The sequence below is a fragment of the Ptychodera flava genome, chromosome 22, assembly GCF_041260155.1.
Source record: "Ptychodera flava strain L36383 chromosome 22, AS_Pfla_20210202, whole genome shotgun sequence".
NCBI classification, from domain to species: Eukaryota; Metazoa; Hemichordata; class Enteropneusta; family Ptychoderidae; genus Ptychodera; species Ptychodera flava.
This window is the reverse complement of record NC_091949.1, coordinates 16,393,169-16,415,413: the sequence shown is the minus strand read 5'-3', so window position 1 is coordinate 16,415,413 and position 22,245 is coordinate 16,393,169. Positions and strand designations below refer to the sequence as shown.

Sequence of the window (22,245 nt, the reverse complement as noted above, 5' to 3'; positions counted from 1 at the left end):
TGTGGTCTTGAAAGAAAGTTAAGTAAACAGGTCCAGGCTTTGGAATATTTTCGGAAAATTAGAAGTCTAATTATATGGCTTGCTTTGATGCGTGAGTAACCATACTGAAAAGTCAAACAGCATGGCAAAAATGTTGCTCCTGGTTTGATTTTAGCTTGTATCATCAAAGTCAGCCCACTTCCTACCTAAGATGCTGACATAGCTATGTCAGCTGTTTGCCCTCGCTCGCCAGCATCTTCATTTTGATCATGTCCACTGCCATCATCATTAACCCCTACACCACTACCTCCCCAATATTAACCACCACCCCTCCTCAAGTAACCTGTAAGTGTATGCCTCCCCTAAGCCTCATCCCAGCTTCGATTTTATGCCATTATGAAGTGCATTTTATTGATATTGAAGTATCGTCATCACTATCATTATCATCGTCATCATCATCATCATCATTGTCATCATTGTCGCCATCATCATCATCATCCTCGTAATTACTAACACTATCATCAGCATTACTTTCACCTCTTAATTTTGCAGATTGTAGTTTTAATGTGCCTAGTGTTAGAGTTCTACAATGGTGCAAAAGATAGCAGCTATATCACTGCCTTTCTCGAAGGTTTTGGATTATTTCCCAACTAGTCCTCGGAAATGATTTGCCTGTAAAGCTGTTTCAGTGTTTATTTATGTAGGGTTTGGTCAGTGTGGCTGTGATCCAATTGCATCTGTGGCATCTGAAATTAATTAAACAAGTCCTTGTCCTCGGAGGATAAACACTTGTTCTGGTGTGCATGCAGAATCTCTGCCACCATTACATGTAGAGTCCAGTAAATTAAGCCACAACAATTGGATTTTTTCCAAGGATGATCAAGTATCAGGCAAAACTGCAATAACCAGGAGGTGGTGTTGTGCTTTCATTGGGAACAGATGTCCCTAATAAACTAATCGAAGACAACAGAAGCCCCACGAGTGTAATCAACCCCTCCAAACTTTACAGAATTGCAGCGGTCCCATACAGAAGGTTATCGTTAAGGGACTGTTGCAGGCGTTTAGTCAGCTAGTCTTTGCGATTTTGCAAACCATAGATCAGAGTGCCCAGCCTCTTAATTACCGTCTCCCTTCGTTGTACCCTCAAGGTCGGTTAGCCAGGGTTAGGTCAGCAGAACAGGTGCATCTCTTTCAAGTAATCTGAAAGTTTAGGAATGACATCTCAGGCCCATGTAAAGGGTTTGTAGAGATCATCGCAGTAATCAGAAAATGTGTCAAATTTGTACCTTCAGCAGCATGCAGAAATTCACCCCAGAAGGGCTTCCTTGTAAAATGTCAATTATTTACGAGAATTTTCATTATTGTTAAATTACTTTATTCTCACATTTAAACTTTTAAGTGGAAAAACCCAGAAAAAGTACTCCATCATTTTTCATAATCTTTCTGTCAGTGACTGCGTTAGCCTCTGTGTGGTTCAGTCTTGTGGCCCTTTACTGAGTTTTGCGTCCAGTTCCATGGAATGCCTATCCATTGGGGATTTGCATACCAACTCCTGTCTAACGTGTATGAGCAGAATTCCAGAAGTCTCCTCAAGCAGAGGGATTTGCTAGAATTTTTTTTAAACATTTGTTTAATGGACACTTCTTTCACCAACCTCCTGGATGTAGCATTTCTTAAAATTAGCCTCTTGGATGCCAGTTTCGAGTATATTCATTGAATTTGATGTTTGCCAGATCGTTTTGCAAAATTTAAGAATATCGTCATACCAGTTGAATAAGTATTACAAAGCCTTCTCCATGCATTTGCTTTTTTTAGCCAAGCCCCCATCCGTTCTCGGCCTGGTACTTAGTAATATTTGCAAAAGTTTAGTTAATACAAGTTTTGTTTAAAAAGTAACTTATAAACACGGAAGGATGGAACCTTAATACCTTTCGGTTTAACGATCAGAGGTTGGTCGGTGTAATGGCAGCTGTTATTTGGAATATATTAGTCATGCCAAAAAAATGTATAGCAGTCGTATTTACATGAAAATAAACAAGAAAGCCTGTCGATACAGATCTATTGAATAAACACTGACCACTGGAGAAGAAATTGGCTGTCATGAATTTGCTGCGCGTGATCAGAAATGAAAGTTATGTGGTGTATTGGGGTCACTTTGATAGTACAAGGTGGTGACTGAACCTTGTTAGGAAAGACAGGGATGTGGTGATTGACCCTTGTCAAGTCAGACTGGAGATACTGGGGTTGTGTCGATGACATCGGTTGGATCATGATATTCCGGTCTTGTGATACGGCAGATGACAGATCTCAGGCCGAGGCAGGCAGATGACGACAACCTTGATGAGCATTGTTTGTTGGAGTTGACCGGAGAAGTTGACCGGCGGCTCACTTTGACCAGCTTGCCCTCCGGGCTAGGGAAGATCAGAGTGTTGATAACATAGGGCAATGACTTTGGTTACATCCATGCTGGGTGGTAGATATCAACACCACTGCATCCCCAAAGTTCAATGTCACCAATTTTTGGTGCGTTATCTTTTGTTTCAGGAAGTCGTGATATCCTGCTTGTGAATCATAATGAGGAGCTAGTTTTCAAACGTTTGTTGTAAAAATTAGTGTACAGCAGATAATTCAAAAAATAGGTCATGACTTGATTTCATAATCACTACAAATATACTTTCAAAAATTTTTGTCATACAATTCTATCTGCAGCATTTTTCCTTCAAATATGTCTCTAAGTTGAACTGGCTGTCTGGATTAGCGTTACAAGGTACGGTCATTTCTTTCCACATTCCTGCCAAATATCGAACATCATTTCTGAAATTTGTGAGAATAATAGCAGCGGTCGTCAAGAAGACACACTGGCTGAAACATTTTTTGCTTTAACACCTGTGATCATAACTTCCATTTTTTGTTGCATTTTCTTTGAAATTTTGTCGCAGTCACTTTCTTGAGGAAGGGTATGTCATTCGAGATAGGGAGAAAGTCAGGCATGAATGTTCAATATAGATAAAAGTGAATCAAATACCCTCTTCAAGTATCCAGCATTGCTCCTGAAATTTCATCACCTACTTCCCTCATGAAGACGTTTGCACAGATTAATGTAACTGATAATATTTCTGTGATCTTTGACAGAATTCTGCAAAAAATCTGCCATATCAACTTCTATTGCATTCTTCCGTATCAGCGTTGTATACACGCAACGTATTTTATGACAAGTCAGCTATGGCAGATCATGACAGTGGTGCATTGAAGACATTCCGTCATACTTGCACTGACTTCCATCCTATTGATCTGTCATCACTGTTAACGTTTCTTTAACCTGGTACATTTCACTGAGCAAGAATATTTATAACGTTTTCCTCCCCAAAATTTGGCCCATTTCTGGTTCAAGTTGAAAGCTGATTTGGCATAGCAAAGGTGAAAAAATAACCAATTTTTTTTATACGGTGGCTAGGAACCAAACCATACCATCTACATTGGACTGGCACTACAAGCGACTGCAAGTTTGATATGACCAATAATAGCTCCTCTGTGCGAAAATCAGAAAGTAAAAAACAGCGCCCTCAGTGTTCACAGAGGGTAGTAAAGATTGCTCACAACTTGTTCACAGTCCTTGCGCAGGGCGCTACATGCATTACATGTATATGTAAATAAGCTTACATCCACCCTTTTCTTGACGCTTTGGTTATTCCTAGCAGATGTCTTGCCATTTGTGGCGTCCATACTAAAAGTTCTTTTTAATCCAAAGGTAGAGTCAAAAAGGGGAAATCCTTGAGTTAATGGTTTCTCTGCCTGTAGTGGGATGTACATAGTGTTTTATCATACTTGTAGAACACTTTGTTTCTTCCAGCTACAAATTCATATATGGGGTTTTTATTGCAGTTGTATGACATTGTTACAAGTTGTAACTTCTGAAGATATTAACTGACTTTATGTACATTCATGTAATAAAATGTCTTCAGTAGTGAAAATACCATTCTGTGACAGTTCAAATTCTAAATTTTTTCCTTGCACTATGGTCAATGCACTCTCTCAAGAAAAAGAGCTCATAGACTTAGAGTTGCCTCAGGGAACACTGAAAATCAGTGTATGCTTAGAGTCAAAATGTTGTCAGTATCCTTTCAAACTTCCCAGAATCTTCCTGGAAAGTTAAGCAGTTTGCATTGGCAGCCCTCATTGTGCGCGGTTAGGATGTAAAGAAATTTGCCAGAGAGTCTATTAAAACCTTCAGTTTTGCAGTCTGGCCTGGAACTACTTTGCCTCTGTTGTAGTGGAGCAATTGGCACTAAACAAATTACTGGTCAGAAGTGGGAAATTGACACCAATGCCGAGAAAGCGGATACTGGAATTATCCTATCCCTGACATGACCTTTATGCTTATATCATGTCTGAAAGAAAAACACCTCAGCGATTGTCTTACCCTCCCTTGTCATTCATTTCTCAATGACTCTTTTGTTCTGCTAGATGATTGAAAGTCTTTTTACCAACCGCACTCGGCATTCATCATAATTTTGTAAATACTTCATGACTTTGCACATTTACAAAGGGTCGTGCCACTTTTGTTTTCCGGTTATAATGGACGTATCGGTAACTTAACCTTAAAATGTCTATGTAATGCTCATAGTTGAAATTATAGAAATCTTCAATGATAATTATATACACTTGCATCTGCCAAAATGTATGGCGGTGTTAAACTGTAGTCTGTAATTAATTTCTAAATAGTCAAACACCAACAACAAACTTTTATTCTTTCTTTTGTGCGTGTACTGAACTTCATTGAAGTTTGCACGACCACCCACTTTTCCTGATCCAGACTACAGAAAGCGGAGAGCGCATCATGAAATTCACAAGGTCAAATACAAGGTCAAACATTTTGCTGAGATGTACCGGTGATGAAAAGAGATATGACTGATGAAGCTCAGAAACTTTAAAAGCAAATAAATGGAGTGACAGACATGCTGCTAACCAGGCTTCTAATATACAAAGAACCTCTTCCTGGGACTTTACTGTCCCCTACCCTCCCTGATAAAAAATGACATGTCCCTAGTGAAAGATCTCCCTGCCGCATGCATTTGTATATGATCAGTTGTATGTGTGTACGAGTCGCTTATGCGTGAGGTACCACCTTAGGCTAGGTAATCTCTACCAGCCCAGACTATTAGGGGGCAAGTCACACATCTGACCCTGTCCCCTCCCCGAAAACATACCACGGTTAGGGTATCAGAGGAATTTTGCAGAGTTTGTAAACATTAAGCAGATTTGAAGTTTTGACAAGCAGTGATTTTGTTTGTGTGTCTAACCCTTCCACATCACCATCAGCATTTCTATTGGTACAAACTATTTCTGTGTCTTCAGGCACTGAGTCGTGATGTGCAGAGAATAGGGTCAGAAATTTGTTTTTGCGGTGGTGAGACTCACTTTCCTAATGCCAGAGTCATTCACTCAAGTGGCCTAGCTGGTGTACTTGCTCACATACTGACAAACGGACGCAGGAAATAATAAAATTGGGGGAATTTCAGGACTTAGACTGAATTTATTTTGGTCGGACTGTTTATTTATTGTGCTTACGACAGAAGCTATGGAATGGCCGGACATCGAGTTAAAACTCTGTAATTGTTTTATGCTGTTTTCAAACATCTGGATCACTATGTCATTCGGAAAAGAAGAAAAATGATGCAATCCTCTGCAGAGCATGCATAGTTTTCACAGTTTCTGTCTTCAGAATGACAAGATATTACAAAAAAGATAGTGGCATGATTGTTCATGAGCTATTTTGCCTCTCACACAAATGAAAACCATGTGTGCTCACCATTAGAGTACATGCAATGGTGACCAACATATTGCATCACACAACATCACCCTATCGTACGACACCAGCTCCAACAACCAATATGACCAAAGCTGGCACTATTTCTGATCAAATCATTCAAAACATTCCATTTTGTTCTGTAAATAGAGGGAAATCTCTAACACTTAATCCTTCGCCATCTTGGTTTAATGCTTTTCCTGCTGTGGAAAATATGAATCTCTCTAGAGGGAAGGAGATAAGCCTGGCTGAGAATTGTATGAAATTCCTATGATGACAGTACACCACATCACATGACCCCATATGTCATTCATGCACTTTGTAATCTGGTATGTCATTTGCAGTGAGATGGTATCTTTTTCAAGTTGAAACTTTGTATGATGGTGAACCCATACAGGTAGATGCAGGGTTCAAGACAGCTGACCACTCAGTAATTTTTCTCCTACAAATCCGTAGTATCTCCGCTTTTACAATTAATCATCAGCATGTGCACAGTACATAGTGGTCTGTTTGCATCAAGGCCAAAAAATCATGTACCACTCTAGGATTAATAGAACCAAACTGTTATTTTATTTCTGACGTGTTTCCTTGGTAACATTAAATGAACACTTGTTAAAAAAAACATCCGCACTGGTTAAGATGTTTGTGTTACTCATTACTTTCACCCAGTGAGACTAGAACTGGGACATGTTCGGGGGCACCAGGAAACTGTTCAGATGTAATAAGTCTCAAGGGACATACAAGGAAACTCTTCAAATAGGTTCCTTGAAACTGTAAAAAGCGTCATGGAACTTCTGTTCATAAGAGGTGGTCAGATTTATTTTCTTAAATCAAAGAAATAAACCTATGATTTTTATTATGTCGTAACCTTATCTTGAGTGATCCGAGAACCAGTGAAAAAAGTAGAAAACACAAATTTTACTGTCTTTGCGAAGCATTTGTGGAAACATGTGTTGTGTTACTGCCCCAAGAAAGTATTGATGGAAAGCTGCAAGGGAAATATATAGTTTTTGTGAACTTTTGGAGTCGCTTAGTTTTAATTCCATTGTGGCAAGCAAGTACCATTAGGCGGTATGAACAACAAACTTTTTGTGTACATGTATAAGTTACAGTATGATGTATCTGGGTAACTGTATCAGAAGAAAACCTCAAATTTCATTTTCAAGTTTTGAGAAACAAAAATGATGCAACCATTCTACCGTATTCCTCCGATTTTAAGACCCCGCCCGTTTATAAGACCCCCCAGGATTATTTTATCAATTCGTAATTAGCTGTTAGTTCGTTTATAAGACCCCCCAGGGGGGTACACCCGAATTTTGACTGGAACAATAGAGCCATTGTCATGTAATGAGACCAGAATATCCACAACACCTACGCTGCTTATCAAAGTCACAAACAAGTGTCAAAGTGAAGTATCAAACTTAACACACACACACACACTATTGTTAGGGTTTGGAACATGTCAGTCGGGAACAGTTCTATAATTTCCTGGCGATAAAACTACACTTGGATTTCACTACCTAAATGAACAATATAAAGATTGGATTTTTTAGCGTCTCGATCAAGTACAATGTCGTCCTTTCGTTACTGTCATTTTGCTACCATCAAAATAAGCAGATTTTTCAACATCTGATTATGTACGAATCGAACATTTCGATGCAATTTTGCTACCATGAAATGAACATCTAGGATCGTCGGGTTTTCGGACTTGTCGATCAAGTACGATTCGCTCATTTCATCACGATCAAACAAACACAATTTACACTCATACAAACACAAAAAAGTTTGGGTATCAGTAGTTCTCTTTTTGGAAACTGTTGTGGGCCTTAAAAGGGCCGTTTCATTTTTTTTGGTCAGCGGCATGATTTGGTCTGTTTTAGTGAATATGTACGGTGAAAACAGTACCTCGGACTGATTGCTTTAGCAGAGGTACAGCCGCATTATTTGCCAAAACACCGACGTGACATTTCTCTGCCATGCCAACTCTTGGAGAATGGATGAATGCTTTCTTCTTTGCCTTCAAGTAGTATTTTTGTTGGCTGACACGTCACGATCGATGATATTCGAAAGTAACCGTGCCCGGTATGAGTGCTGCATCTCGCTTCAAACTTTCAACTTTGCAACCATCTTTAACAACGGCTACAGCATTTCGATCGTGTATGTTGTCTGCATCTCGGCGAAGTTCATACGGCAAACCAAGTTCTGGCTGATTGCGACGGTAGTTAGGCATGCCGACAGCGAGAATGTTACTTTTTTTCTTGCCCATGACGACCGTGCACTGTCTTATGACTTTTCAGAAAATAAAGTCTACGATAAATCGACGCATTTTTATAGGATCTTGTGACGATGTCGGGAAGTCCTTTTGTTGCCGTTATCAATAGAAAATTTGGGACGTGTGAATGACACGAGCTCTGAACTTGCTTCGCTCAACTTTTACACTTTTGTTTTCATACTACTGAGGCAAAAGACTACGGCACATGAAAAAGTTGCTCTTTAAATGGTGTGCTTATAAAGATTTTTTCAACAGTTTTCTATCAGGTAAGGTATCTTTTGTGATCATTGTGAAGCGCTGCAAGTTTTCTCTTGCGTTCAACTTACCGTATAAGCAACCAGTGAAAATAGAAATATCATTGGCATCGTAAAATCTTTCAAAAAGACTTAATGACGACGATATCGACTTCGACTGGTTTGACTTAGATAAAGAGGGCAATTATTGTGTTGACAAACGAAACGCGATATCCAAAGTTTCTTCCGCGCATGAACTGAAAATTCTTTGAATTTCTTCCGTTTATGTTTCATCAATTAGTTTTCTCATGTAATGAAGGTATTTATTGTTTGAACGGCATTTGTGTGTGTCCTTTCCTGAACTAGTCCCAGCAATGAGTAGAACGATAGTGTAACAGATTTTCAAGATTATGCACGCTTTCGAAGTCTTGCGAGGGAAAAGACAACTTAGGCCTACCCAACTTCATAATTTCTATACACTTACAGTTAGAACAAAAACGTGCATGATCGTACCATATTCCGAACAGCTGATCATAGATGACTGAATTGCACATCAGGAGACATTTCGGTCATCGATACAAGTAATAAAAAAACTTCAGGGTTTATTGCCAAAAAATCAACACATCAAATATAAAGCAGATTGGCGCAGCAATCTTTCGTCTCGGCCAGCCGATGCCTCAACACTTTACCTGTTCGAGCCTGCCTGTTCGTAAGATCACATTTCGTTTCGAGATACGGTTAGACTTTTTGAAACTAGGAGCAAAATAATAAAACTCACGTGTAATTGATTGTTTATTTTAAGGAGTACAGTAAATGAAAATCGTACATAGAAAACATCGGACGGACACCATCCCACTGAATAGAATTTTACCTTGACCTCATGCACTGACACCTTTGACCTATTGCGTAAATTGACCAATCACAGCCAGCGGAACTTCAGGGACTTTCCCTTCACTCATTGTCTGACCTTTGTGGCCATGCTATGGGGAGCTAGCTGCTGCTGAGGAACGTACTTGTTGTACAAAGTTTCGTGGTGATTATCTATTCACGAAATACAAAGATTTATTGCTATCGTATTGTTTAGTAAAAGAAGGTATGGCAAATACGTTATATTTCAAGACTTGTGGATCTCCATTAATTTATACTTGTACAGATTCGACTGCCAGTATCTACACAGACTGTGTGCCAGCATGGCCATGAGTCGATATCACAAAGTATGAGTTGTCTGTAGCGTGAATCAAAAAATCATTGGCATAAAAATTTGCATAACATTGCATAAATTAGCATAAATTAACTTCGACGTTCGATTTCGCGGTGACATCCGTTTATTAGACCCCCCATATCTTTTTCGTCATCTTTGGTTCTGAAAAGGGGGTCTTAGAATCGGAGGAATACGGTATATGTACAGAGAACTTGAATTTCATTATGTACTTCCTTCCATTAGCATAATTTTCAAAAAATGCCGAGTCAGTAAAATTGTGTCACCAAGGTCAAAATTTACCATTCTTTATCTCAGTAAATTGTGTCATGCTTGATTTAATGTCCAAAGGTGACTGTAACTTTCAACAATAATGATTGAATGTCACTCATACAATTTTTTTTTTCACGCGGACTACTGGTTATTTCAACATACTACTGATAGAAGACAAAGAAATTGTGACTGAAAAGTTTAACTTCTTAAGGGCTTTACACCGTAGTTTTCATAAAACTGGCAAAATTCTATTATGCTGCAAATTTGTATGTTCACATCACCATGTGTTGAACCTATCCTATTGATTTAAGAGTCACACAGCTAACTCATATCACAGGTACGACAAAATGATTGATTTTGCTGTGATTTCACACGTTTGCTGTGAATCACAAACTGAAATGATATTTCTTGGGTGTTTAAAAGTAATGTTGCATCAGAGACAGAATACTATCATGACATAATTATGAATTGCTTGTGACAGGAGATGGTATTTTAAAGTGATATTTTTTTGAACAACCTATTTTTTTTTTTAAAATTAATTCATTGTTTACCAAATTTTAGTGCAGTGCCCCAGGCCTTTCTATGTGGACTATTAAAGATTATTATACATCTACAATCGAGAACAATAGAATTTAGCATGCGTTTAAAAGCCGTACGGAACTCGCGCCCGTTCCGTAACACGTACAGTTTCAAGGCGCCCATTCCCTGCTGCTGTATCTGCGCGTTCACTGTAGAACGGTTTCAAGGGACCCCTTGGACGAGTGCCAGAACAAGTCTCGCGCGCTCTGTATGAACGTATGTGTGTAGTGCACACACTCCAAAACTTGCAGAAGCGCGTCCGAGGTAGCGTTCCACACTGGCGCGATAAAATCGGAAGAAAAATTGTTGACATTGCACGAAAACGGTCACTACTCCGACATTTTGATACCCCGATCAGGAATGTAAGATGTATAATAATAAGGTTATTACGAAAATACCGCAAAGGATGCACTCTGACATTGGCGCCGCGCATCGCCCTCCGCTTTGCGTCGGGCGATACGCTGCGCCAATGTCCTCGTGCACCCTTTGCGGTAGTTTCGTAATAACCTCATATGAATTGTTACTTTTAACATAATAACTTCTGCAGTGTTGTTGTCATTGATAAATTTATAAATACTTTAGTGGTACATTTTTGGAACAAGGACGAGACACATTTTCCGTTGAGAAACATAGCATAGCAACTTGTTTACATCAGAACTGTTATGCCTAGCGATAGTTCAGTGGCATAGCTGGTATTTTCATCCCATAAAAACGGCAAAGACGTCAAAACAGACGCAATAAGACATGTACCTTTGCACTGGTGCAAGCCACCAATTGACGCAAGAACGTCAGCAGAACTCTGAAAAATCTTCCAAGATCTGTTCATTCATCAGGAAATGGCTGTTATTTATACAGTCTGATCACAAAATAAACTGTCTGAATTTCGCTCTACATCGACGAAACTTTTCCGGGGGAATATGTAGCTTTTTAATTTGTTTGTTGACCAAGTAAATGTAATGTGAAGTGGTGTTTTAAACTATCGGTAGGTTTCTTAAAGTTCCAATGGACAAACATGAAGTGAGAAGGTTCACACAGGTCTTAGAGTTTCATTAACATTGTGTTACTTGAAGTAAATCATCAAAGGTTTTTATTGAGATCCAATTTGGCTGTTTAAATTAACTTAAGCTTTCTAATATACACAACTGGATTGGTTCTCACCTTCTTGTACTGAGCTGACTGTAAGGCCGTTCATCGTACAGAGAGGAATTTATTTTCGTCAGTTTGCTTGGACGTGAAGTTTTTAAATTATGACTTACAGTGTTTGTTACAAGTAATGTTGATGTTCATGAAAAATGTTTTGTGTTCTGTGAATTCAACAAAGTAAGTGATCAATCAAGACCAACTGTCATAAATAATCATATAATCTAATTTTTCAGTTCAGTCAGAATAAATGCAAATCACATCGAACATCATGAAATTTATCATAACTTATCAAAATCGTAAAAGAGTTAAATGCTATATTTATAGACATTTGAGGTGTGCCTGATTGCTGGTTGTTGTTCCACACTTCAGATTATCCTGTGTATGTGAGTTCATGAAATTCTTTATCTACCCTTCAATAGTAGTGAAATTTTTCAGGATTCTTCACAAACCCTTACCTGTTCGATCTCCCTCATTGTACAAGAAAATTGATAGTGTAAATTTGTGATGTTTTTACCAGAAAATTATTTTTATTTAGAAATGTATTTCAGCCCCCCACCCCCTCCCCCCCCCCCAAAAAAAAATATTAAATCACAGAAATTGCAAATTGCTCAAAAGTAGAGAATGGATGGATTTGGGTCATCGTGTCCAAAACTTTTATCGTATATCATCTATCTAGGTCTGCCTGGTTCATATCTTCTCAAACTGTTTTGTTGTACTGCTGAGAAAGCATCAAGTAGATGCTTATTAATGTGAACCAAATGTTGCCAAAATACCATACTGTCCCTGCTTGTCTATACAAGACTTCAAGAGATTATCATCCAGCCATGAGTAATTTGTTTGTTGGCTATTCCATGGACTAACGTAAACACAGCAGCCGGGACTGCCAGGAGTGTAACATGCTTAAGTCACAGTTTGGAAAAGATGTGGGGGCACCCTGATGTTGATTCATGGCCGGTAAGGATGTAGCGCCAACAGTAACAGTAGGTGATTACACCCACAGGATTTGGTTCTCCTTCTGAGTTCATATTATTGCCAAGCAAAAAATAGACAAAAGAAATAAACTGTCTCTTTGCTAATTAGAAACTGAGATAAAAATGATAAGTGTTCTGATGTTGTCTTCAAGTTTCGTTACTTGCATTCAAATACTCTGCTGGCTCAGCTTCTGGACAAACTTAGGCAAAGATTTGCCTAGAATCTATCTGGTCATTCTGTTGCGATGCAAAACTCTGATAACAAACAAATGACCAACTTGGTTCTAGACTAGAAAGAGATAAAAAGGAGATGGGATAAGTGTTAACTCTTTGAGCGCCAACGTCAAAATTTGATTCCTTTATAAAATTTATCCTAGTCAATTTTTTTCTAAATTTTGAGAAAATTTTGCTAAAAAATTGTAGCTAATGAAATATGATGTCTGTTTTGTCCAAAATCATAACAAAGTTGTAGAAAAATTTGTAAAAATTAGTAAAATGTGGCACGAAAGTTTTAGTGGGGAAAATTACAGCTCTGAAAGTGCTAAAAATTTTGTACGCCAGTCATTCACCAGCATGGTCTATTCTTTGCACAGTGTTCTGTCTGTCTCATGGTTGAGTGATGTGCCATGCTGTCTCTTGTTGGCAGATGAAAAGAGCTGATAATTTGTAAAAAGGTACACCTTAAGGGGATGGATGTTAAATGGAGGGTGAGATGGAAAGGGTGGAGTGAGGTCACAATTAGTCCCCCCTTTTTGGTGGACGGAGACTCATTGTTGGGTGCAATCAAAAGCCCCATCCAAACTTAATTGAAGTTGTATGTACAAAGTTCAATGGTGAACTCTGAATCAATGGATATGTGTTTTTACCGCTGCAAGCGATGTGTTCATTCATTGAACAAGAGTGTGTTCACAGTACACACTTTCCAGCTTCTTGCTTCAGGGTCTGAAATATTAGCAAGGATGTCTTTGTATTTTTCACTCGTTTAAAGTAATTTTTTGATAGTAATCATGGAGGATCGGAATTGCTAAAAGAGAAACTGGCCCTGCTTAATTTTCAAGCAAGTCAAATCGTAGTAGCCATTTTTACAGGCCATTGTAAACCTTTTTTCAAGAATACAGACATAAATGGTATTATGAAAACAGTAGATATACATTTCTGCAATTAATACAGGTAGTGCTGTTGAGCACTGCATCATTTCAACTGCCAGCGCTTCACACGTTCTCTGAACTTCACCTTGGTATACGATGGAATCGAAGGGAGAGATAGCCTGGAGATGCAGTGTAGCACGTATTTATTCTTCAGCATGTTAGGCAGTTACATTCTAATGATGACTCTAATTGCTTGCAGCTGTTTCAGTTTTGGCAAGGTGGGTAACTCAGAGGACATCACATAGGTGATGAGCATTGTCTGCAGGGATGAACACCCAACACACGATGAGATACCCCGTGGTTTTGTCCCAGACAAGCCCATGGTTACCTTAGAAAAGACACAAAGTTTATTTTGAAAGCAGTTCCCTAATTCACGGTCACATAATTTAAAGTGTGTAACCTCCTTTCTGTTGTACGTCCCGTGCCGCAAAAGGCCTTTGTTTTGCTTTTAAAATGCCGAGCTCCCCTCCCAAGATTAACTGTATCAGCTTGAAATACTCAGTCAAGATTTCTCTTATTCAAAAATGTTTGTTTAGAAAAGTTCTTTCAGTTCAGGCTTTATGAGTGTCAACAGTTTACTCTCCAACTTGTGTTCTTTTACTCCCTCACAGCAGTCTTGAATAATTACTGAAGTTTTTGAAACAAACAGTCGGTGATACTTACTGCTATCGGCAAAGAGTTCCTAATGTACTTGATTGCTATCAGCCTCCAAGTTATTGATATTTGAAAACACCCTCTGTCAACCTAACTCCTATAACATTATAAAAAAATCAGCTTAGTTTGAAGTTAGTTGTACTTGTTCAAAGATGAATCCACCGTTGACTGGAATTTCAGGCATTGTACAGGTACACTGTTTGTGAAATGATCTGCTGTCTGTCCAAACAGACATTCAGAGTGTGTAATTCTTCAATTAGCCAGAGCAAATTTCCAATTAAATTATATGGAGGAAGGAACCGGACGAAATGTTTTGCCACGAGCGATTGACAGAAGGGGTGCTGGAATGCCTAGTAGCTACTGGGGAGATAGAGATGTGCAGATTTCAATACCCCTTAAGAAGCTTTCAATGCCACTGTCTTCCTTCTTAAAGTTTTTGTGGATGACACACTTTCCTTTGGGAAATCATTGTTTTGTGATTTTGTTTGTTGTCTGTATCTATCTCTGATCTTTGTTGGAATTACAGAAGTGTTAAGTTCAGAAAAATAAGGATGAGCGTGTTCTGAAGATGTCTGAAAAAGAGATATGTATGGGTTTGGAGTTTGTGTAGGTTGAAGGGCATATACAATTACAAATCAACACGGTTGCTGCACCACATCATCATCAATTTATTCGGTCTTCTTCTTCAGAAATTAAAAGAAGTTTACAACAAGGCTTTTGGTGCAAGACTTCCGTCGCCAAGAATTTGGGGGATGTTTTTTCTGTAGTTGTCCGGATAATAATTGAGGATCTCCGTGTACTGTATTGAGTTTGATGTCTAGTGTAAAGCGAAGTAGGGAACAGAACGAGTAATTTTTGTTTGCTGTCAGTAATAGAGCATGGAAGTAAGCTGTTGAACAATATTTGGTACATGTGCATTAGGACTTCACTGTGTGGTTGCATTGTGGGTCTTTTTGTGATGTATTGGACTTCTCTGTGCGACTAGGTTTATCTGCAGGTTTTGGACCAGTACTCGTATCTTCATAACAGGGCACCAGTTTTAATAATCAAAGTCTTGGTTCTGCCGTATTGTTGGCAATAGCAGTAGCGTAGTGTGTCACTAGTTATCTGTAGGTTTTGGACCAGTACTTGTATCTTCATAACAGCACACTAGTCTTATCAAAGTTTTGGTTCTTCCATATTGTTGGCAACAGCTGTAGTGGATTTGGTTCAAATACACCAGGAAACAGAGGCCTCTCAACGTTTGATTTTCATGTTACTATGTCAAATTTTGTTGGGTCATGAGACTCTCATTGTATGGACTTTGTTCAACTCTCAATCAAGAAGGAATTCACTTATTCCTGGAATACGTTAAACCTGAATCATGGATTTACACCATCGTCCAAATCAGTTCAGTGTATACTGTGCATTAGCATCTTGGATTGACAACAACCTGAACATTGGTTATCACATTGTCTTGATTCCAAAACTCAAAACTGAAATTTGTTGAACCCAGAGGAACCTTCCTCAGAATAAGTTTGACAGATTGCCAACACATGTATTGGAAAATATATGACCTTGTATATGCTAACAAAGTTGTCCTCAAATAATCAAAGGACAGGCAATAGAGAAGGCAAGCTTTGTTTTGTTTCATTTTATGGTTTGTTTGGGTTGATTTGTTTAAAAGAAGCTTTTCTGACTTTGACAAAACCCTTAAAGGTGAACCCATTCCGCTGTCGTATGATCTTAGAAACTGTTCTGAAACAGTTAGAATTTATGTTCAGTATGGCCTGTGAGGGCGCTATATGTCATCTTGCAAGTTGAGAATGTACTCAGTGAATGCTGCTATGATGGAAGACTTGGTGTTATGCCGAGCTTGTTGTAATGACAGAAACACAGCAGTGAGCAAATCTAGTTGCCCAGTGTCTTTAACCTCCAAAGCATTTGCTCAGACCAGAGGAGTTGTAATTCCACCGACAAGCAATGATACTAATGCACATGTGATCAAGGATATGCGTAAGGTTAAAAATAGCAAACTAAACTGCTGGGAATATATCTTCATACTGGTCTGGTTGCCTCTAGCAGATTCCCAATCAATTTGCCCACCACTGGAAATATAAATGTGGTGCCAGTTTTCAGAACGTAGCTCAAAAGTTATGTTCTGATACTATTAAATGAATGCTACCATAGTCTCATTGTCAAGAAAATTGTAAAGAGCTTGAAAGTTTTGTTGAAGTTTGCCGTGTGCTGGATCTTTGCCACCTTTATCAGCTTCTGATTTTGAACAACTCTTAATTAAAAACAAAATTTGTTTGCTTCACAGGACCTCCAGGAGCTGTTGGACCAAAGGGAGACAAAGGTGAGTAATGGGTTTTCAGTGAGAAAGGTCTCAAAGTAGGTATTCAAGGACAGAATTACTTATTACAACAAGTAGGCCTACTCTGGGTTATAATCTGAAAGTGGTCCTCAGGGGTAATACACATGACAAAATTCACTGGATTTCCTGGATACACTAAGTCACTAAAAGGTCAAATATGAAATAAACAGGTACTACGTATATTATATACTAAGGGGCCAAGGGTCTGAAATGGTGTGCTAGGTTTGAAGCAAAGATCATGTATGTAATGAAGGGTCCATTTTGGTGTGCTCAACATGTAACATTCAAGATATATTGGGGAAATTTACTCACTGCGTATACCAGCTGATTTTTGAAGGATGACTTACTGGACAATTTTATGACATTTAGCGTGTTGGAATATTTTGACAAGGATCAAGAAATAAGTAAAAAAATTAACATATGCAGAATTTAAAAGAGAGATTAAATTGATACCATTATGTGATGGTATTCAATTCTGAATAAAAAGTTTTGTTTAATTTTTGCAAGCAATTAATTACCAGATCCTTATCAAACACTGAATTACCTGATTCATTATTTTTTGCTTTTCTTATATCTTTCAGGTTCTGAAGGCAGTCCTGGCTTCCCGGTACACATTTAAATTCCATATACAGTTTGTGCTTTTAGTGTTTTTGTGTCTTGATGAGTTTGGTACAATTTTTGTGAATTTTTTTTTTCAAGTGTAAATTATTTTTTTTTAGCCCACACTGGAGTGTGTGAGTATACAGTGGTGTTGCAGGAGACACGGTAAAAATTTCACAATCAGAAAAATTTCAGTCTCCTGGTGAAATCAAGGAAACGACATCCAGGTTACCGATTATTTTTTCTCCCATTTGCTGCTTGCTAACATCATACCCTCACCTCATTCCCAAACTATTCCTGCCCTTCCCAACATGCATCAGCCTTTCCCTGTCATACTTCAGACATCCCATCATGCTTCACTAACTCCCTGGCAATAGACAGAGACGGTAGTGTACGTACTCTTTTTGGTTTTATTTTATTTATCTCTTTCCCTATACTGCTTCCAAAGTTTCCCCGCAGTTATGGTCAGTATCGAGTACAAAATTATCAGTTTACGGTTGATCAAAGTTTACAGATACAGCTTCGCACAACATAGAAATCATTTTCTGCATCTTTTAAGGTAGAATGTGCCTCGGGGACAGATACTCTGTAAGTGTCAAATTTTTTCAATACTGTTTTGTCTTACCAGTTGTATGGGGTCTCATTTTGAAGCTCTTTGAATAAATAAAATTTTCACTATCTGATTTTTTTAATATCAAAAAATTAATTTCCCCGATAGAGTTAGCACAGGGATGGCGGCCATTTTGAATTTCAAGTTCAGATAGTGTTCGGTAATTTCTCTCTCTAGTACCAAAACTGACATAGTCACCCCTGATTGTTATTCTTGATTTTGAAAGTGAAGGGTTGAAAATTCCCCTGAGGAAAGTTTTAGCAAGTTTTTCAGTTTCGAGGCGCAAACTACCTTAAAAAAGTTAAAAAAAAATCCATGCCATCAGATGATCATCACATGAAGATGAACTCTCATTGACAAAAGAGATGACGTGTTCTTCCATAGGTCTAGCATTGATCTGTGGGTCAGACTCTCTGTACATAACATTCTCATCCGTATCGATGGAAAAGATTTTTTTCCATATTATTCTCTTGTCTATCATTTCTATCATGTGTGTTTCTCTTGCCTGTAATTTCTTAAACCCCAACCTCAGGGAGAAAAGGGTGACCGTGGAAAGAGGGGCAAAAAGGTTTGTTTTTACTCTTCATTATGCAATATCATAGACTATATATAGTATTCTGATTATAAGTAGTGTATATAGTGTAGCACTGTAAAAATGAAATCTAAGTCGCTGCACTTGCCTGCTTGTTCAAGTGTGATCTGCCGTTTATTTTTTTCTATCTATCACTTTCTGTGATGTGGTTTTGTTTGTATTTAGTTTTTTAGTTGGTTTGAAACATTTGTGACATTTTACGTGTGTTGAAGTATTTGTACATTTTGGTTTCCACATTTGTAGTTGTTCTGTGTTTTAGTGAGATAATCACAGACGTGGCTTTTATATTTTGATTTTACATTGTTTAGATGTCTTTTTCTTTCAGTGCAGTCCAAAAGTACTGTCATTACCATTTCTGTTATTTTCCTGTTTGTCATGACAGTGTCGTCCTCCAATACATGTTGACAACGTACTCTGTGTTGTGGTTTTTGATAAAACAATGTATTTAAGGGATAAACATGATCTAATAGTAACGTGTCTACAATTCTTTGTAGAACGTGCAAACCTCTTAAACTTCTTCTCACAGTGTGGTGATTGGTATAAACTTCAATCACAGAATAAGTGACCGACTAAAGATCACTCACTTGTGTTGCATAGAAAAAGGGGCCATTGTACTGGATTGCTGTAGCCTGTCAAGAGTTTCACAGCCGGAATGTTACAGGGAAGTCCAAATCTCGATCTGCAGGGCTCTGAAACATAATTGCTGTGCATTTGAGGAAGCCTTTAGAAAAATGTGCTGCAAAATGTCCCTGCAGTCTCACCACACCATTCTAGTCTACTTTCTCTGCGCTACATGTCATTTAATACAGCTTCTGCAGTTACATGTACTTCTACCATATATGTATGTCATATAAACTTGCCCTCATGTCGTTCAAAACAGTCCTTGCTATCCTACTGTAGTCCGAGACTGCCCTCACAGTCTGCTATTCCACAAACTACTTCCCCGTGGTAGATACAAGTACCAGGCTATGAAAGTACTCGTGTTATACAGCAATCCCATACAATATCCCATGACGAGCATGTAGCATAGCAAGTTATCTTATGTATGAAATGGCATGCATAAATTAAAATATTGAATAGTTTTTGCATAGTTATATTCTTGGAATCTTGGAGCAAAACAGTCATGCATGATTTAAGACAACAGCATATGAAGTGCTTTTCTAATATATTACTCTATGAATAGAATATAAAATGAGCACGTATACCGGTAGGTGACAAATCTATACCCTAATTAAGTGAAAGTTATCTGATGTAGAGTTGCATTTTGTGAACAGTGCCCCCACAGGTGATGAATATTTCAGTGGACTGCACACAATATTCTGTAACACATCTCAAGCTGACGTTTACTATTGATTGTTAATATGAAAGAGCACATATGATGGCATCTTATGTTGCATTGTAGATTGCAAAACCTATAAATCCCATGATGGAAATACAGTTGGCTGCCACAAGCGATGTACTCAGCAGTAATTATAGCCCCCAGCATTTTTAATAGATAATTTCTATATGTTAATGAACCGTTGATCCCTATAATCATTTCAGTATTAGTTACCTTCCAGTCCTTTAGAACAATCAGAATACTTTGTAGGTTTGATAAGAGATCACTGGAGGCTTTATGTCACTGTTCGAAGTATCAATATTTTCCTGTTTTTGACTGTTAGCTGTCGTATATGGTTTTCGTTCTCAAATTTCAACATTTTCATTTTCAAGATAGTGTACTCTTTTTAGCATCAAAATTGTGGCAGAGGATTTAAGTTTCATTTAAAAGTGGATCAACTACCCCTTACATCAGGAAATAAATCAAAATTTCTTACCAAAGATGATCACAGCATACACGTGGGTATGCAGTGTGTGCAGTAATAAAAGTTTGTGCTCCCCAAAGTGTAGTTCTCCGCATCACAGTAAGGTAGGGGAGGGGGTTGATGAACTGAAATTTCACAACTACATCCAGGCTTTAATTTTCTTAAAAATCCTTGTGAGATTAAACGATAAGAACCTTGCCTTGAAGAGCTATCTCCTCATTTCCAAGTGCAGTTCCAAAGCTACTGTACTATAATCAACAGTTTCCGCTAATGTTAACAAGTTTTTGACATAAGGCCTTCATTGTGTAACAGCAGTAGTGAAGACAAGATCGTTCGTAAATATGCTGCCAGAACTTACACCACGCGTTTTGTAGCTTAGTGTAAATCATGCCTGTAGCAATCACAAGCCTGTAATCGATTAAGAAAGAATATTTTGAATCCTAAGTTCACCTCTCGTGACATTGTCATCTTTCTGTAATCTTTCAGGGAGAGGCAGGACTAGAAGGTCCCAAAGGAGCAAAGGTATGAATGCTTTAATAAAAAGAATGCTTTTTGCTTATTCTGCTTCTTCTAAGGAAATATAGGCATTATTATTTCTCTGTTACTCCATGTCTCCACCCATGCCCGGTCAAGCTCCTATCCCCCTGTTTTGATTAAAGGTATACAGTCACATGTAATCTAAATATGCCCATATATGGTCAAAGGGGTGTTCCTTGGTATTCAAAATACCCCTGTGAGGGCGCTGTTTTTAAAAAGCGGCCACCCGCTTAAAATCTGTGATTGGATAGATTTTCTTTTTCCAAGGTAACTGTGGCAAAATTGGAACAGGTGACAGTATACCTTTAATGTTTCTAATTGGGGTGATATCAGGCAAACCGCCCACCCCAGTTTTATCAGTCGCTATTGCCTATATCTTGAGCTTTAACTTCTGTACTTGTTAGTTTAATTTGAAATGAAGACTGCACTGGAAGTTAGCTTTAACAGACCCAATATGTTGGTGTCTGGCTGTTAGTCCAGGGGTTGATCTTTCCCTCTTCAACATCTGTATGGATAATTCTAAGCACCAAAACCTTCAATACACAGCGATAGCATTGTTAAAATGTGTGAAAAGAAATCTTTAGATATGTTGCTGTTTAACATGCAAATTAGCTAAGCCATTTCTGAAATTTTGCAGGTGGTTGCCCAGGAAACTATCCCCCCCAACCATTTTTTATAAATCTATATGTTCTAGTCCCTGGGCTGTATTGCGGAGAAATACTATATAATACTGTTATTTGTATTGCTATCACATAACCAATCAAATTTTTTTAAAACTTGTTTAATATCGACAGGGCCAAATATCCAAGTACATTACTGTTTTATTATACAACGGTAAATTTACCAGATGTTTGATTGCTAAACTATATTGACCACTTGATTGACTGGACAGTGCTGTGACCTAGTTTGTTGATAGATTGTGAAACAGATACTTTTTATGCATTTCTGATATGTAACTGTTTCTTGTATCTTACCCCTACCTGGGGGGGGGGGGGGGAGAAATCAGCCAGGATTCTGTCAGCTGATACCCCAGCATGTTTGACAGTGTAGAGCAATATGTAAATTCTAATGTGAAACACCAATTTCAGAAAAAATTGTGCCAAGTATAGCATATTTGTTCCTTTAGATAAAATTTATCTCCTGTAACTCAAAATAGACTCAAATTGTAAATTTTCTCGTAAAATGGACCAGGCAATCTCCATAGTAAAGCCACAAAGACTACATCTTGAAGATGAACTTCTGATTTCACAGCAATTTACCAGCTGTATCATGTATGGTTCCATTGCAGGGTGATTTTGGTGGTCCTAAAGGTGACAGAGTAAGTTTCCTAAATGTTAATGTCTGGGATAATTCGCCGTTACTTTTCCAAATTTTCTACTTCTTTCAACTATTAACCCTTTGAGTACCAAAGTCTCTTTTGTTGCCTTACAAAGTATACCTCAGTCAATTTTTTTCAGATGTCTGCCAAAATTTTGATAAAAAACTGTAGCAG

General features: G+C 38.2%; 1 protein-coding gene across 22 annotated transcripts in view; it reads left to right on the top strand.

Moving 5' to 3' along the window:
- Nucleotides 1-22,245, top strand: part of LOC139122808 (collagen alpha-1(XIII) chain-like) — a 150,332-nt gene that overhangs the window by 80,189 nt on the left and 47,898 nt on the right. For 14 of the 22 annotated variants that reach the window (XM_070688552.1, XM_070688550.1, XM_070688561.1 and 11 more), the window contains exons 3-7: nucleotides 16,559-16,594; nucleotides 17,194-17,219; nucleotides 18,355-18,390; nucleotides 20,703-20,738; nucleotides 22,042-22,071. In XM_070688552.1, the coding sequence (XP_070544653.1) occupies nucleotides 16,559-16,594; nucleotides 17,194-17,219; nucleotides 18,355-18,390; nucleotides 20,703-20,738; nucleotides 22,042-22,071 (164 nt within the window). The remainder of the gene's footprint in view (nucleotides 1-16,558; nucleotides 16,595-17,193; nucleotides 17,220-18,354; nucleotides 18,391-20,702; nucleotides 20,739-22,041; nucleotides 22,072-22,245) is intronic. The other 8 variants (XM_070688567.1, XM_070688563.1, XM_070688570.1 and 5 more) reach the window with 2 other exon arrangements.